General features: G+C 40.2%; 1 protein-coding gene across 7 annotated transcripts in view; it reads left to right on the top strand.

The window, feature by feature from the left end:
• The window catches only part of RALGPS1 (Ral GEF with PH domain and SH3 binding motif 1), a 226143-nt gene that overhangs the window by 27929 nt on the left and 179724 nt on the right, over window positions 1-18490 (top strand). For 6 of the 7 annotated variants that reach the window (XM_061603536.1, XM_061603535.1, XM_061603533.1 and 3 more), the window contains exons 3-5: window positions 5300-5420; window positions 11686-11793; window positions 14718-14768. In XM_061603536.1, the coding sequence (XP_061459520.1) occupies window positions 5364-5420; window positions 11686-11793; window positions 14718-14768 (216 nt within the window). In that variant the 5' untranslated portion in view covers window positions 5300-5363. The remainder of the gene's footprint in view (window positions 1-5299; window positions 5421-11685; window positions 11794-14717; window positions 14769-18490) is intronic. The other variant, XM_061603531.1, reaches the window with a different exon arrangement.

The following is an 18490-nucleotide window of genomic DNA, read 5'->3' as shown; positions in this document are numbered from 1 at the left end:
TGAAAATTGAGTTCCAGCACTTCTATTAGATATTCACTAGATGGCAGTGCTGCACAAGACAAGATTTTAGAACTCTGCTTTTTGTAGTTTGTCTGAAACTACAGTCTAATTTTGTAAAATTTGACAAATGGATGCAGAACCATTTGTTTGGCAGGGTCGTCAGATTTAAATGTGAAGTAGAATTGTTTTGATTTGAAAAAAATATGACTTTTTGAAAGCCTTGGGATTTCTAATACTGCTTTTGTGTAAGGAGCTATTAACTTTTGAATACTGTAACGTATAAAAGTGTAGCGAAATGATTGACCTTCTGTTGAAAACTATGTTCGGCATTAGGCACTACATCAGAAATGTATTCTACCATATACTGAAATACATTTCTGTAAGCTTGAGAACTTGAAATTCTTATTTCTCAGCAGCAAATTATACAGTATAACCACATATCACATGCTTACAAGATTTTTCGATTTAACAATCCTCTTGAAATTAAATGACCAGAGTGTCATGTATCAAAACAATGCTGTCCAACTTAGAGTGTCCCTGAAACAAATACATGGTTGGATATTCTGCTGCATTCTTTCTCCAGTTTATAACAAATACATTCCAATTTTCGATAAATAAATCGTTCAGTTGTCTTCCGTCCCTTACTCTATGTTAACTTAGCTTTCTAGATCAGAGCCTGTACCATTACGATCCAATGTAATATAAGTGTGACTCTTTTTTCAGTTGGGAATGGTGGTTATATATGCTGCAGTTAATAAACGAGTTATCATTTCAGCATCCTCGAAATCTAAGACTAGATTTTTTTAAAAATGTCACTGAACAAGATGACTAATATGAGTTACAGCAATGGCGTAGCTCAGTGCAGCACAGCAGCAGAACAACTGGGGAGGAACAGAGGGGCTATAGTCTCTCTGAGCTATGCAGTAGTGTGGCTTAGTGTGACATGTGAACCAGGCCAGTATATCTTTGTCTAACTTTGGCTAGCATCCCATTAATTTAAAATACTTTTATGATTATTAGGACTGCCCATCCAAAAGCTTTTCCCAAATGTGCAGTGCCCTTCTAAGTCCTTTATCTCTTTCACCACGATAGCTCCTCCTCTTTTTTTTTTTTTTTGAACTTGTGGAAAAGTCTGACTTCCCCCGCAAGAGTAATAAAACTTTGATCTGTGATTAACTATTTGTAATTTAATAATTTAATTTAATAATAATTTAATCACAGAACATAAGAGCCCTGCTGGATGAGGTCAAAGGGCCTTCTAGTCCAGCATTGTGTTCTCGCAATAGCTAATAGCTATGGGAATTCATCTGGAGCTGAACTCTTTATTTGAAACAACTGCTTAGTATTGGCAAAAGTTATATTGGTTTTACAACTGGTGCTCTCATTAAGGTTTCCGTGATGTTTCCTTGTATTATTTTATTAGTTTACTTTTGTCATTGAAAGCCAGAACTCAAGCTGGACTTGGTACAAGGTCACATATGGAATTTTCTTTTATTTTCATCATTTGAACCTTCACGCATACAAAAAAATGCTGTCAGGAGGCAGACACAGGAGAGGAAAGAGAATATTTAATGGATCTAACATCAAAACCATATTTTTTAAGTTCTTCCACTTGACTGGCTTATTTGCAACAGCCATTTCATATATAGAAATATATGCTTGATATCGAAGCTACCCGTACAGTAACCCCTTTCTATCCAGTTGTTGCTTCACCACACTTAGCCATCCAAAGGCTGCCTGCTCCCTCAAGCGCAATTACTCGTTCTCTTTTGCTGCCCTTTACATCTGGAACTGCCTCCCAGATCACCTAAATGATGTCACTTCTTTCCTCAACACCCTTATTTTCCATGAAACCTTTGGCACAACTCTCTTAGCTCCATACTCAACAGTAATACTAAGCCTACGGATGCATTGTGTCATGGTTCTGCATTGCCCTTGCCTGTCCCTTTAAGATACCCAAGTTCTGCCATCCTCCGTAATGTCCAAGTCAAGAGGTCATGTCTCCCTTCCAGTACATGAGCTGAGGAAAGATTACTGTCTGTCAGGGAAGTTGGACAACTTTGATAGTAGTTTGACTCCCTATCTCCTAGCTTCCCACAGGCATTAAAGTCACTTCCCTGAAGTTTGTGTCCATCCTGTGATTGGCTGGGCTTAGTGACATGTTAACTCAAAGTGGGCATGAAAGACCCAAAATATCAATGTGGTTGCTGTAGTCTTTTGTTCCTCATCCTGCAATCAACTCCAAAGGCTACCAATGTCAGAGGTGACCATAAGAGTACACTTTGCTATGTGAGTTTCCCTAGTAGAGGATCGGTTCAACCAATGTTCTGGTTTTGTGTTTTATTTTCCTTTTGATTGCGCATGCTTGCTGTTTGTCTCTCTCCCACCATGCTTTTTAATACACATTTTAAATAAACTGCTTAACTGGATTTCTGGGCTGTACTGGTTTCTGGATACCCTGAAGGGCTATTTGCCTCTTCACTTTGCTTGGAACGGTTGGGCTACCCTTCTAGTTTGAAGTGCCTGGGAGATCAGGAGGGGTGATGGGCTGAAGTTACCAGGCAGGAGACTTGGGATTCTGCTGGCAGTCCCCCTACTCCTGAGTAGGCCATAAGATCATAGAAAGCTGTCTTATACTAAGTCAGACCATTGATCCATCTAGCTTAGTATTGTTTACACTGAGTGGCAGCAGCTCTCCAGGGTTTCAGACAGGCAGTCTCTCCCGGCCCTAATTGGAGATACTATAGATTAACCTGGGACCTTCTGCATGCAAAGTAGGTGCTCTACCACTGAGCTGTAAGACAGTGGGAATCCCACACCCCTTGCCCTAGGTGACAAATAAGTGGGTGGTAGCAAGAACAGAGAATTGGGACAAGTCACCTGTTGCTAGTGAACTACCCTACTGAGTTAGCACTAGAGTTCTGCACAAGTATAACTGAAAAAAATTCCCACTTCCCCTGCATCCATTTTCTATGTCTTGTGTTGGAATTTAAAATTTCTATACTGCCCTTCAAACATTTGTCTTCAAGTTTTTAATATATATGTATACATATATATATGTTGAAGTGTCACATTGATAGTGATATGAAAAAATGAAAATGGACTGCCTTCAAGTTGATCCCAACTTATGGCGACCCTATGAAGAGGGTTTTCGTGGTAAGTGGTATTCAGAGGGAGTTTACCATTGCCTTCCTCTGAAGCGGAGAGGCAGTGACTGGCCCAAGGTCACCCAGTGAGCTTCATAGCTATGCAGGAATTCAAACCCTGGTCTCCCAGGCCGTAGTCCAACACCTTAACCACTACACCACACTGGCTCCAAATAATTAATAATATAAAATCCACTTTATTTTCATAAATATATTGTGTGTGCTATAACAAATAATTTGCCAATATGAAACATTTGAAAGATTCAGAAATAACCCATTATCTAAGGAATATGCTTCTCTTTGCCTGTCTTTGTACAAAAACAATATGCAGACTGTATAATGAGGAACAAAGATGTGAGAACTAGAATCGCCACACCAGTCTGTAGCACTGATAATGAATGGAAAAAATCTGGTTCTTATAACCTGTGTATGAATCTGTGTAATAAATATATTAGTATGTACTTATGAAAATAAGCACTCTTGTTGGTAACTTTTATGGCACAAAATTGCTAGTCAGGCAGAAGCAAGATGACATAATTTTGTTAGGAGGGTAGATTATAGTCATCCCTCATTTAGTGTATTTTATGATAAATTCCACGAAGTGGTTACTTCCAGCTTAACAAATCTGTTGCAAGAGAAGCCCAACTAAACAAAGAGAAAAAGAAACACAAGTAAACAAAGATGTTGAATTAACTGGCGCCAATCTAGGGGGAAACATGATTGCAGCCCATTAAAAAGGATGTTTTGTCCTTGGTGTATTCTTTTTTTATATTTGGGCATTTGAAGTACTAGCCACAAGTTGCTATTCATAAATTTGCTGATACTTGTCAGTAGCTAGACTCTAAATGGATTATTGAACAGATGCTGTTGGCTTCCCAACTGCAACAGCTGCGGGAAACATGACAAATCTCTGGTATTTCCCAGGACTGTAGATTGTGGTTGCAACACGGACATTGATGATGGACATTTTGTCCGCAATGCCACAAAGCATTGGGATGTTGTATCATTAGGAAGGGGTTTCTTTTGGAGTATCAAGAATTGGAATAGCTTTCCATAGGTTTAAAATGAGCGTCCAATAAAAAGGTGCATCAAATTCATCAGGCCATTCAGCCTTTATACCACTCAAGACCATAAACTCTGTTTCAGAGGCTAGCAGCTAGTGGGTGTCATATTAACAGTATTGGCAAAACATCCTGCTAAAAATTAGTATAATGGGTGGAACAAATGATGAAAACTTAATATCACATCAATATAAAGACTGCATATATATTGAGCAATAAGGTGATTAGTAGAGAAATGTGACATAATTTGAGTGGTGAACTAACTGGCAGGACAATTTTAGAAAGTATGGAATGTATGACTTCTGGGAAATGGCCATTTATGTAAACTGAGGTTACAGTGAAATACACAATATCAGTATCAATTTGGTTTTCTTCAAGAGCAAGAAGTACTTATGTCATCTTTGTATATGTTTTTCCAGAATCTTGTTTGATGGTGTTTATCATGGGTTCATATGGCTTTGAGTGCATAGATTTCATTGAAAACTGAGTACATTTCTTATGTAGACAATTGTTTTCTGTTTTCCTTCTGCAAAGGCAAAGTATGTTCTGACATCAGTAAACACTTAAAATATAGAGGGTGATATCCAGCTGTTATATCTGGAGTTGATCCACTGAAATCATGGGACTGAAGTCCATTCATTTCAGTAGATCCGCTCTGAGTATGACTAGCACTGGATATTATCCAAGTAAACGAAAAAACCACCACACATGCTTCACTCAGGCAAAAAGTAATTTACTGCTTCCAGAAAATGCTTGGGCATTCTGAATCAACAAAGGGGAGTTTATAGCGATGGAACAAGCCTCCCTCAATGACCTTTAATAGAAATGTAAAGAGATGGGTAAAAGAGCTTGCTCAGCCAGTTTTGAGGTTTGCAATGGAACATAAGGGAGCAGGTGGCTTTTAACTTATGAAGGACTCAAGCTGTCTATAGCTGTTAACTCAGAATAGCAATATTTATAAAATGTGTTAGTATGGCATTCTGGCAGACTGCTATATGGTTCCAGTAATTTTCATCTCTCAATAATGATTTTGTGTTTCCCATTGGTGGCCTCCCTCAAACCAGTTGGTCATAAAATGTGTTTTCTTTGCAGCAGTTCTCCATGTTGCGTCACCAGCGGTGGCTGAGCTGAAGTTTCCTGCATCCTAAAGGAGAGTATGTATAAAAGGAATGGCCTCATGGCCAACGTGACAGTGACCTCCGCCACTCCAGAGGTACCCATTCTAGTACCTGTTCTATGTCTTCACTTCATTTTAGCTTATTTTGGCATCCCTATAAGGCTTTCTGCCATTAATTTACCTAGCCTAGTATACTTGTATATAAATTATGGGTAATGTGAATTGAGTAGCTAAAGTGCATAACAAATAGCCATTGTGCACATTCACCACATCTCATGGAGGTGCACATAATCTGTCCATGAAAAGGGACTTGTGCACATTCCTCTGTCAATATACATCAGTAGTGGGGGACACTGGCCTGTGGGCCTAATTAGGCTCAACAATGGTCGTAATTTGGCCCATGAGGCCATTTTTATCCAAGCCACACCATGCCCACCTGCCTCACATCCAATGATCCCTGGTGATTGTGGGGTTTTCAGGTGCCACCAATATGCTGAAATATGGGTTTGCAGGTTTAGCTGATAAGGTGATCAGTGCTTACAAACCCATGTGCCTTTTCCTATATGGTTCAGTCAAACTACACAGGTAAAGGAAAAAGCTTCACCTGATATTGTGGTGATGTCAGCTGATTGACATCCCCACCCACCTGTCAAAATGGCCTGCTGGGGTTGAGGGAGGTCAGGATGTGGCCCACCAGTCAGATCCAGTTTCCACCCCTTATATATGTGCTCCTCAACAAACCTTGAGGAATGTGCATATCTCAACAACTGTTTGTATATTCTGTGGTCATCTTGCCCTTTGTTTCTAACCCTAGTTGAGAAGTGAGCAGTGTGTTGCCTACAGCCCACATGCAGGCAACTGTCTTAATTTTATGTGTTTCTGCTGAACAGAGGGGAAAAGAAGTTGTGGCTGTGGCCTCCTTTGCCCATCTGAGTAAAATGTAAGGAAGTTTAAACCTTTCAGTAGGGACCACACCTTAGTAGTAGAATACATGTTTTATATGCCAAGATCCCAGGGCCAGTTCCTGGCATCTCCTGTTGAAAATATTCAGTAGAAAGCGATGTGAAAGACTTCTGCCTAAGGTGCTAGAGAAACACTGCAGTCAGAAGAGATAATATAGGGCTAGATAGACAAATAATGTGATCTGGTAAAAGGCAGCTTCCTGTGTTTACTATTATCAGAGGAAGAAGTTCAGCTTGTGAAGGATTTTGCTGCACCTTGGAGGTTCAGAAACATCCAATGGAGATGGAAACTTTTAATAACTTGCCAATTGTGGGCAGATTCTCTTGATGATACTATAGATGTCTAGTTAGCTATTTCATATTTTGCTGTTAACTATTAATGGTGAGCAGGCAGAGAGGGCATCCAGTCCCTTTTCAGTGTGGCTGTGAGCTTCCTTGTCCAACCTATTATTCCTGTCAATTTCAGATCCAGAGCTACTAGCCAGGTATTTTCAGTGTTTGGGATTAGAATCACAGGTCTTTTCAGGATCCCCAGCCTCCCTCCCCAGGAAAACTGTTGTAAGCATGAGGAAGCTACTAAACCGCCCCTGAAGATACTAGCTTTTTAATCTAGGGTATAGGGTTAGGGGTTGATGACTTCTGGAAGAATCCTGCCTGCAGTAGGGCCGCTAGTTTTACCTAGGTGGGATGTTCTCATGAAATATGTATCTGTTGAAATCTCAACCATGTTACTGAATTGATGGGCCAGTTCCACAATAGCCTACATCATTCTTCTAAACAAGGTAGCTGCATAAGCAAGAAAGAGCTCAGGTCACTGCCAGGAATATTGCACTGTTGTTCTGGGGAGTAGACTCAGTAAAACAGTAAATGTGTTGCACCCTCATTCTGCTTGGGCATGGTTATGAGGCTGCTGACCTGAGTCCTTGAAATTGGATGGGATACATGTTTAATAAACAGATTCGTAAGCTATATCGATTTATCAGCGGCTTTTCTTTTAGCTTCTTAAACATTTGAAAATACAGTGGTTCTTAAAAAATTAGATGAAGCCAATGTTCATAGTTGCATCATCTACACAGCTTTGTCAGGTTGTCTAATAGATGTGGGATACTGTTTTATTTAACAAAAATACTGTGCAGGGGCCCAAGATAACATAATGTCAAGGCTTGCAGATCAGAAATTAGTTTAGGAAATTCTCCTATTGCCATAACTCAAGTATGTAAAAAACAACTAACATTTAATAATTTGCAGATGGGAAATAATTTACTTGCCAGATTTTCTTTCCATGCCATTTCCTTGCCGGATTTTGTTGCACTTTTAAATATGGGTCCTTGATGCTTTAGACTTGGTAAATGGGTTCTGGATTCCAGTACTAAAATAAAATTCATTACATCCAACAACATTTTGCAATATATCCCTAGCACGTGACAGGAGTGTTCCTGTTCAGGGTTCCATACATCATAGAATAAGAGTCTTGAAGTGCTGTTCAGGCTGTCTTGGAGGGGGAGCACAATACAGAGGAAGGTTTCATGAAACTAAGGCTGCAGTCCTGTGCACTCTTACCTGGAAGTAAGTCCTATTGAAATCAGTGAGGGTTACTTTTTTAGTAGACAAATACAGGATTGCTCTATACAGTAGGGCCCCGCTTACCAGCGCTTCGCTTACCGGCGATCCGCTAATGCGGCGGCTTTGATTTCACTTTTTAAAGCCAATTTTGCCCTTTTGCATCATTTTTGCGCGATGCGCCCTATTATATCCAATGGGGTTCCGCTTTACGGCGGGAGTCCAGAACGGAACCTGCCGTATAAGCGGGGCCCACCTGTAAAGGCCTCAGGGTCAGGGCTGGCAACATCCCTTCATCTGAGCACTTGAATGCTGTATAGTGAGAGAGGAAACAATGGAGGCAGCAGATCCACATGTGTATTCCATTCTGCATGTAAATCTGCTTACTCCATAGAATGGAAAAAAGCACCCTGCACACATATGTGGAAATATTATAAGAACACAAGAAGAGCCTGCTGGATCAGACCAGTGGCCCATCTAGTCCCGCATCCTGTTCTCACAGAAGCCAACCAATTGCCAATCGGAAAAGCGCAAGCAGGACCTGAGTGCAAAGAGCTGTCTCTGGCTGTCTCCATGTTTGTTTTACCATGTGATCATACACAGAAGGGGTTTTATGGAAAGGGGGAAATGGTTAGTTTGAACACGTGAACTGGCCTAGAACTGAGCCAGTCAGGTATCTGCAGATATTTAGAATCTTTACTCCTAAGATTCTAAAGAGTCTGGTATCAAAACGGCCCACTTCCTAACACATGAAACTAAGGATATCGCAGTGGTAATCTTAACTCTATATGAGGTCAGTGACATAGGGTATGGATATGTCTATTGCATATCTTAATAAATGTTTTCCGTACCAAGTGTTTTTAGTGAGATCTCCAGACCTTGGAAGGCTGGAAATAATAATACAAGATTATGAAAATGCATTTTATTGAGTTCTGTTCACTTCAGCTTTCTGTGGAAAATTTGTACAGAGTTACTGGAATTTATAGTGGATTTAAACCAGCAACTAAATTGAAAAATCAACAACAGAACTATGCAGGTCAAATTCGGACAAAGTCAGTTCTTTTCAATAATCTAGCAGTATTCTTACAAAACATTAAAGTCCATGTCTTGGAAACATTTGAAATGGGTATGAAATCAAGACTGGCACGTTGTAGTTAGGATTTCTACCACGTCCCAAAATTGTAAGAACCTACCTACTGGCCTGTTTTCCTCCTTTCGGGGGCTGGGTGCAATCTTATATAACCATTGTATTGAGAAGTTGCATTAAGCCTGCAACATCCGTTAGAAACTCTTGATAAATTTTGAAAGGTTTCCTTTGTGATTAGGGATCCAAGTTCATATTTGATGGTTCTAATTCTGTTTTTTGCCATAAACTTCCTGTATGGTTTTGAATAGTCCACTTGTGAGTAATTATTCTACTAGGTATCTAAAAGGAAATCTCAACCTAAAGGGAGCATTTTCTATTTAACGTTAATGGAGAATGAGCTGTGTGAATTCCTGTATTTATTAAAAACCATAGCTCCCCTCCATTTTATTCAGACTTTACAACTGTTTTTAATTGTTTGCTGTGCAGTCATAAGCATGTTTACTCAGAAGCAGGTTCTGAGTTCAATGGGACTTACATGTTAATAAACGTGCTTAGGATTTTCTAAACCAAAGGACTTCGGCCATATACCCCAACATTCAGTTCTACACATACTTAGATTATTTCACAACTATTTGCAAAGATAGGCATCTGCCCAGCTGGTCACTTCTACTACCAGTACCCACCTGGCCATGTCCTGTCACAGCTCATCTATGAGGAAAGGTTACGATATTTGGGGCTTTTTAGTATGGAAAAAAATTAAGGGGGAACATGATAAGAGTGTGTAAGATTATGCATGGTGTGGAGAATGTAGGTAGAGAGGACCCCCCCCCAATAATACTAGAACTTTGGACCATCCAAAGAAGCTGAAAGTTGGAAGATTCGAGGTAGACAGAAGAAGGACTTCTTCACATAGCACATACTTAAACTATAGAATTTGCTCCCACAGGAAGCAGTGATGGCCACCAATTTGGATGGCTTTCAGAGAGGATTAGACAAAAACATAGAGGATAAGGCTGTCAGTGGCTATGAACATTGATGGCTGTGTTCTGTCTACACTCTTGGAGTCAATTAGGACCCAGAAATGATTGATTGGTCTGTTTCTCTCTCTCTCTCTCTCTTTCTCTCTCTCTCTCTCCCCCCTCTCCCTTTCTCTCTCTCTCTCTCCCCCCTCTCCCTCTCCCTCTCCCTCTCCCACTCCCTCTCCCACTCCCTCTCCCACTCCCTCTCCCACTCCCTCTCCCACTCCCTCTCCCACTCCCACTCCCACTCCCACTCCCTCTCCCACTCCCACTCCCACTCCCTCTCCCACTCCCTCTCCCACTCCCTCTCCCACTCCCACTCCCACTCCCACTCCCACTCCCTCTCCCACTCCCTCTCCCTCTCCCACTCCCTCTCCCACTCCCTCTCCCACTCCCTCTCCCACTCCCTCTCCCACTCCCTCTCCCTCTCCCTCTCCCTCTCCCTCTCCCTCTCCCTCTCCCTCTCTCTCTCTCTCTCTCTCTCTCTCTCTCTCTCTCTTTCTTTCTTTCTTTCTTTCTTTCTTTCTATTTCTTTTTATCTTTTCTACACAAGATGCATCCACAATAAAATGGCTGGGGAGAAGTTTTTCCCTCCGCTCTCACAATACTAGAATTCAGGATCATCCAATGAAGCTGAATTTTGGACGATTCAGGCCAGGCAAAAGAAAGGACTTCTTTACACAGTGCATAGTTAAAACTATGGAATTTGTTCCCACAAGAGGCAGCGACAGCCACCAACTTGTAATGCATTTGTCTAATCCATCCGATTAAGGCAGACAGTGGCTACTACTCACAGTGGCTATGTTTGACTTCAGAGATAGTATGCTTCTGAATATCGGCTGCTAGGAATCAGAAGTGGGGAAGATGGCTTTTGGACTTCCCATTAGGGCATCTTATTGGGCACTGTGAGAACAGAGTACTGAACTAGATGGGCCATTGGCTTGATCCAGCAGGGCTGTTCTTACTTAAATGGGGTTTACTTCCAGGAAAGTGTGCTCTTGTTATGTTCTAACTCCACTGTCAACGGCAGTATGCCTCTGAATACCAGTTGATGGGAATCATGAATGAGGAGAATGCTGTTGTGCTCAGACCCTGCTTGTGGGCTTCCCATTGGGGCATCTGGTTGGCCAATGGGTGAACAGAATGCTGGACTAGATGGTCCACTGGCCTGATCTAGCAGCATTCTTCTTATCACCATAGTGCTAGGCAGGCTGGTTGGCCAAACCCTATGATGGCTATAAATCCTTTCTTTCCTAGCCTTAAAGAGAAATTAATACTACTGGGTTATCTCTGCCGCCTTTCCTAGTTTCAGAGAGCAAGGATAGGCAGCTTCAGTAGTGTCATAGTGTCCTTAGCTGGGGAAAGATACAGTAATCAGTAAAAGCAGGTAGAATTTGTTGCTCATCTGCTCCCCTATTTAGGATTGTTCAATCTTCCTAGAATAGAGGCTTTAAAGTGTATATCCCAAACTTTACATTGGAAGCTATTTCTAATCTTATATCTGCGCATCTCCTTTTTTGCATTAGGCAGCGTTAGAATTCTGTTCCGCTCAAGAACACCCAACCTGAAGATCCTTTGTTTAAAAAGCAGGGTGGTGTGGGGGAGACTAGGATTAGTTAAAAGTAAGCTGACATAAGGCTCAGCTTTTCTGTTTTTATTTGTGGATGTACCTTTTAATAGCCCACTGGCGAATTTCTGTTTTCGTGTAAACGCATTCCCCCTTCTTTCCATAGGGCAGCAGCAGTTCTGACTCTCTGGAAGGACGGAGTTCAGATTATGCCCATAAAAGCTATGATGCAGTTGTGTTTGACGTATTGAAAGTAACTCCAGAGGAGTTTGCAGTAAGTAAAATGGCTAGTTTCATATTTATGCTAATAGTAATAGCACAATCTCAAAAAATAGATTCTCATTCAAATATCTGTATTGAACTGGCTTTCAACAAGTTTTCTTGGGGCTTTTCTTGATTACACTCAATGCTTCAATTCGTATGCCCAGTTGCAACACAACTGTCACTTGTTTCAGTGGCGCTTCTCCTAAGCTGTAGCCACAGCACTATATTCGTTTCTATAGTCCACTTTTTTCAAGATGTAAATTAGAAATTCAGAAGTCGAAACATGGTTCCCAAGTGCCTGGGACTGCTGGAAAGGCTTTAACACTATGCCACTCGCTCTTGACTGCATTTTCTCCCAGCTTTCAGGCATTGGAGCATTAGGTAAATACAGGGCTTATTCACATGTGAACATTTCTTCATAGCAATTACACTGCTTTTACCATCATAATAGATTTGCAAGGTCCACACTTTGTGCTTAATTGTAGCTTCAGATCTGTTGCTTTCCATTCACGCAAGTAGGCGTTCCTCTGGGAAGGATTAGTGTCGCTGTTTCCTTGTGGCTCCGCCCTCTGATTTTACATTTTACTCCCTCCTGTTGCTCTGTTAGGGGGCATCTGCAAATATTTTTGACCTACACAGTATTTCCACTCCCTCCTGCCCCCCCCACTTCCTGAAGTTTGGCGGTTGAAAAGGAGTCATCTGCCCCCCTTTCTCCACTGCCCCTTGCTTTTTCTGAGTTAATTTTCCCCTGCTAGAAAAACAAATCAATATAATATTGATATTTTAAATAAAATATCAATATTGATATGTTTGAGGTGACTTTTTTTAAAAAAAAAATCCACTTTAAATTTTTTACAAAAAAAAATTGAAAACCAGGCTCAGAGAGATGTTACTTCAAAATTTCCTCCGCAAAGATAGAGAATATGAGAAAGAATGATAAAATCCAATTGCAATTCCCATCGCTACTTAAAAGGAGTGAAGAAAGTTTACTCGGCGAGAAAGGGAGGAAAGAAGAGAGGGCTGGAGCAAACTGAGAAGCGGAGAGGACAGAGCAGTCGGAAGTTTCTCGATAAACCACCAGAAACTAAATGGAATTCATGGGAGAGATAATAGGCGGAGAAAGGGGACTAGCTGAACGTGATGATATACCCACCCACTAAAAACCATTGAAGCAAACCATCTTCAAAGATGTGGGGAGCAGACTGGAGCCATGTTGTTCTAAACTTTTCGTATTAGATTGGGTTAGTACAGATTTACAGGGGGAAAACTGCTTAATAGCTTTTCTTTGCCAGTAATGTCAAGTGAACCATGCGAATTCAAAGTTGTGAGCACCAAACGCACACTAAACCACTGTGTAGATGAGCCTACAATCTCTGCTGCTATGTTTTGTTATGAATGAAAATTAAATGGACTGCCTTCAAGTCGATCCCGACTTATGGCGACCCTATGAATAGGCTTTTCATGGTAAGCGGCATTCAGAGGGGGTTTACCATTGCCTTCCTCTGGGGCTGAGAGACAGTGACTGGCCCAAGGTCACCTAGTGAGCTTCGTGGCTGTGTGGGGATTCGAACCCTGGTCTCCCAGGTCATAGTCCAACACTCTAACCTCTACACCACACTGGCTCATTTTTTTTTATAATCAGGTTTAAAAAGTACTACTTCTTGGACTGATCTAACAGACATTGAGGATTTAAGCAGGGAGAATGTGACTGAATAGGGATTATACTTCATTCTGACAAAACTGGGGGGCAGTGGCCAGAGCAGCCATTATTTCAAATTCAGTTAAATGAGGTTTACCATTAGAAAAACACACAAAGAGAGAAGGGGAATGTGATGTTCTCATATGTCTCTGGGATTCCGCCATCTGATTCCTCACGCCTGGATCACTGGTATAGACTGTCAGTATAATTCGTATAGGTATAGAATAGGACCCTGATTTGATAGCACATGTGACCAAGCTGACATGCAGGATTTTAAAACAAACAAACATTATTATTTACAAGATGTTAAATGTTGATAATTATTAAGATGTTGTCCTTACTCTACCTACCTATTCTACCCCTCTAACCACAGTAAAACTTCCCTCAACACCCCACCCCCTCTACCTAGATGTTCATAATCCCTAATCCTATATCCTCCAAGTCAATGCCCTATCTAACTGTAATTGTCAAAACCAACCACTTGTCACTTTCCAAACCCACTCAGAACTCTCATGCGCACACATCCTCCCACCTGTTTGCCTTGCATCATCCATACTTCCTAGCATTCTGTTAACTCTTTCTTACCTGAATAACATTTCATAATAAGTTTCAACATATAAACAAGTCTGATTTCAGTATAGGGAGCTACAGCCTGGGAATTGCATATGGAAAAACTCAAAGTAAGAAAAGGATATGTAAACCCTTTGCCTTCTGTGACTTTGCACATAGGGCTATATCTTGCTAAGTTCTACTCAGAGTTGACCCATTGTAATTAATGTTACTAAGTTGGTTTTGCCCATTAATTTAAGTAGATCAACTCTGAATAGGACTAACATTGGACAGAATCCTAAATCTCTACATTGTAGTATTTAATGTTAGTCCTTCACAGAATATACCCATTGAAATTGACGGATGCAGCCAGCTTAGGTACATTAATTTCACTGAGTCTGTTCTGAGTAAAACTTAGTTTGATGCAACCCTTATTGTCTTGATAGATCAAGAATTTGGAAAAGTTCTAAAAGTCATTTATTAAAACACAAATACCTTTAACAGTGCATTTCATCACAACAATGTTTGGATTTTTATACAATGCCAGCTTTCTGGAAGACCATGCACACATCACCCACGGCTTGGGTGGCATTAGAATTTTCTGCCTTGGGCAAAAATATCTTGGACTAGCACGGAATCGAGAGTTTGTACATTTGTAATTCTTCTTTCTCTAATTTTTGTTATAGAGTCAGATTACGCTGATGGATATGCCTGTGTTTAAAGCTATTCAGCCAGAGGTACGTTCCCTTATATTAACTGTAGATACTTTTAATAAATATTGGAAGTCAACAACAGCCAATTGGATAATTATGCATTTCAATGGAAACAAACTGTTATTAATATAAGACCCAAACAGTACCTAGCACTGCATATTTTATGCCTTCTATGTTATTTTTTACCTCAGTAGTCCCTTCAGTACCACTCCCTATATATGTATATATGCGTGTATGTGTGTGTATATGTATATATATTATTTTATGTATTTTAATTTATTTTAATGTTTTTGTGATTTTTATTGTGTGCAATTTTATTATGTACGGGCTCGATATTACTGTAAGCTGCCCTGAGTGCCCTATTATAGGATAGAAGGGTGGGATAGAAATATTTTAAATAAAATAAAATAAAATATTGAGGTGCCGATATGAAGGCTGTAAGTGCAAAGTGAGCATTTTACCCTCCTTGGGAAATGCAAATAATGTTTCTCAGAAGGCTGGGTTCCCACTGATTGTCATGATTGAACAGGGGTGCGGGGGGATGTTTTGAGACTTTTGTGTGGCTGGAATGTAAGTTACTGTACAAAGCTAAGAGTTGTATCCATTGCTGTACCCATTTTTGCCTCTGACCCTGCCCATCAGCGACAGGTGGCACCCAGAAGGCTTTCTACAAGGGAATGCACCCTTGGGCAGCTTTTACATTTAATGAAATGATTTTTAAAAGAATAATAACTGAAATAATAAATGAAAAAGCCCTCTGGCCACCTTGTATTACTATAAGCTAACTAGTATCTCCATCACCTGGATGTCCCACTGTCTCATTCTTCAGAATGGAGTGCTCCCAAACCCACTGAATGTTCAGTTATGGGAATATTCAGATCAGCCCTAGTCAGATTGTCTGTGGTCAGCTTAGAGTTGGGCAGAGCAATGGCAGATTTTCAGAGTCATTTGCTGATACTGACTGACAGCAGTAGATGGAGATGCCATTTGAGGCAAACTCTTTAAAATTGTTTGAATCTTCTATTTTAGAAGTCAAAATAGTGAAAACACAGGAAAGCCATGTAGACACTGAGTTAAAGTTTGGCAGAAGGAAAGGAAAACTTTTGAAGTCTTGCAAATGTTGTATTACATAACTGTCTTTTTCCCTGATTAATAAAAGTGACTAATTTTATCAAGAGTGGTCTGGTGAATGCAGTCAGAGCTCTGACATATATAATTGTTTACGTCTGTGCTTGAACATATAGCATGTGTCCTAAGACCAGTTAGGTCTCAGTTGCTGATGTTGCTAATGGTGACTTTTCTGTCTGTCTCTTTTAATTCTGTGCAGTCAGATTAAATCTGTTACTTTCTTGCATGTGTGATTCTTTAGACTTGGTTATTGGTGTGGTGTCTTACTGATAGAGTGATAATGTTAAGCATCAAAATGAGCTAAATATATATGGCTCCTAATAATGATTCTAATAGGTTACTCTGTGTATATGTGAGGCTGTCATTGAAAATGGTCCAGAAACTTCAGTTAGTCCAAAATACAGCTGTCAGGTTGTTAACTGGGATTGGGTGTTTTGATCATATCACACCAGTTTCCAGGACCAATTCAAGTGTCAGTTTTAATTTTAAAAGCCCTAAACATCTTGGTGCCTGGTTATCTGCAGGATTGCTTCTTCCTACAAATGTTTAGCCAAGACTTTGAGGTCAGACTCAGAAGCTCTTATCCTTCTAGTGAGGTTTGGCATATGGGTACTATGAAGAATGCTTTCTCGGTGTAGTACCCTTGTTGTGAAATGCCCTCCCCAGAGACACTTGACTGGCATCAGCTGCAGACCTTTTTATTCTCCCAGTCTTTTAGTGACTTTTGAGGATTTCTGAGATTCTGGAGTTTTAGGATCTGCTTATATTGTGAGAACGTTATGGTACTGATTTTATTTGTTGTTTCTTACTGATTCTGCATCTGCATCTACACAAGATACAACCACAAAGAAAGTCAAGGTTTGTTCTTGGCGTATGACTCGTGGTTTATTGTTTCTCCCAAATAATCCATGAGTGCTGGTTTGTACATAATACTAAGCCAAGTTTTGTGGTTTGTTTCTTCTGATGCCAGGCAGCACAGAGTAAAACAGTAAGCCATAGCTCATTGTTTACCATGGCTTACTATGAAGTGTGAACTAGCCCAATATATCCCAGACAGCTGCACTAATTCAGGTAAGCTTGATCAGGGGGTTCATGGATCAGGTTTGTCAGCACACATTAAGGCAGAAAGTAAAATCCTAGCCTCTTGAAACATATACGTGTTTACTCATGCACTGAGATGAAAAGAACATCACTCTGATCTTAGCTTTCTTTTCATATCATCACAGATAATCACACAATATACAAGTGAAGAAGGGTGTGAACTTTGATTCTGAGAACTTGCAGCTCAAAATCAGCAACAACTTTTCCAAAATCAGCAACAACTTTTGTTATAACAGTTTGCAAAGGCTTGGCTCTAGCAAAAGGAATAGTAATGTTGTAATTTGTTGGTCAAGAGCCATTTGCTGCTTTTCCTCACTGTGTTTATGCCATAAAATTTAAGGATAACTCAAAAATCATCAGTCCTCAGTGTGGTGCTTGACTTTTTCTGATGATCCAGTCCTGAATGTATATACATTCCAGAGGACAGAGAGAAGTGTTGGATGTGTTACAGACATTAATGAGTGCCGTATGTGTGTAGATATTAAGGCATTTTTCTTTTAAAAATAACAACCAGGGCATACTGTCAAACTTTTGGGCTGTCCACAGTACGCTTGACCATGTATTGACCACGAGCTCCTGTTGGGAGGAAGGGCAGGATACAAATTAAATAAATAAATAATATTTCAGCCCACCAGCTGCTTCATAAATCCCCAGATTTTTGCAACCTAAATTTTAACAGATTCTATTAGCACACATCATTGCATCGCAATTTATTCTGGAGAGGATTCGTACACTACAGCCTTGATAGCACTCCTGCCAGATTGCTCTGACCATCTTAAACAATAAAACTTTTTGTTGATCTTGTTCAGTGTCCTTGTGAGGATTTCTAATTCCTGTACATTAGTTTCTCTCCATATTATAATTGTTTCTGCTCCTTCAATTGTGCAGATATAGCCTAACAAGTTACAAACAAGAATTAAGTGGCTTTGGCAGCCCTGAGTGTAGATTTTTGGGATACCTAAATATTTACCCTAATCTATTTTTTGAGTAAACTGAGTGAATTATGAGATAATTTTCATATTTTTAAGAAGTAACAAGGGAAACCTAGAAAGTCAGCTTTTGATAGCTCTTCATACAACTGTTATCTTCTCAAAGTTTGGAAAAGGTGTGATGCTGAGAGAATTATTTTGCGCATTCAGTAAATAGCGGAATGTGAGAGCCAGTGTCGTGTAGCGGTTAGCATGTTGGATTACAACCTGGGAAACTAGGGTTTGAATCCCCACACAGCCATGAAGCTCACTGGGTAACCTTGGGCCAGTCACTGCCTCTCAGCCTCAGAGGAAGGCAATGGTAAACCCCCTCTGAATACCATTGGGATCAACTTGAAGGCAGTCCATTTCCATTTTCATTGCACTTAACTAATAATATTTATTTATTTATTTTATATCCCGCCCTTCCTCCCAGCAGGAGCCCAGGGCGGCAAACAAAAGCAGTAAAAACACTTTAAAACATCATAAAAACAGACCTTCAAATACATTAAAACAAAACAACTTTAAAAACATTCTTTAAAAAAGCTT

The sequence above is a fragment of the Rhineura floridana genome, chromosome 20 (genome assembly GCF_030035675.1).
Source record: "Rhineura floridana isolate rRhiFlo1 chromosome 20, rRhiFlo1.hap2, whole genome shotgun sequence".
NCBI lineage: Eukaryota > Metazoa > Chordata > Lepidosauria > Squamata > Rhineuridae > Rhineura > Rhineura floridana.
Note: the sequence above shows the minus strand (reverse complement) of the source record. Positions and strands in the feature narration are given on the sequence as shown.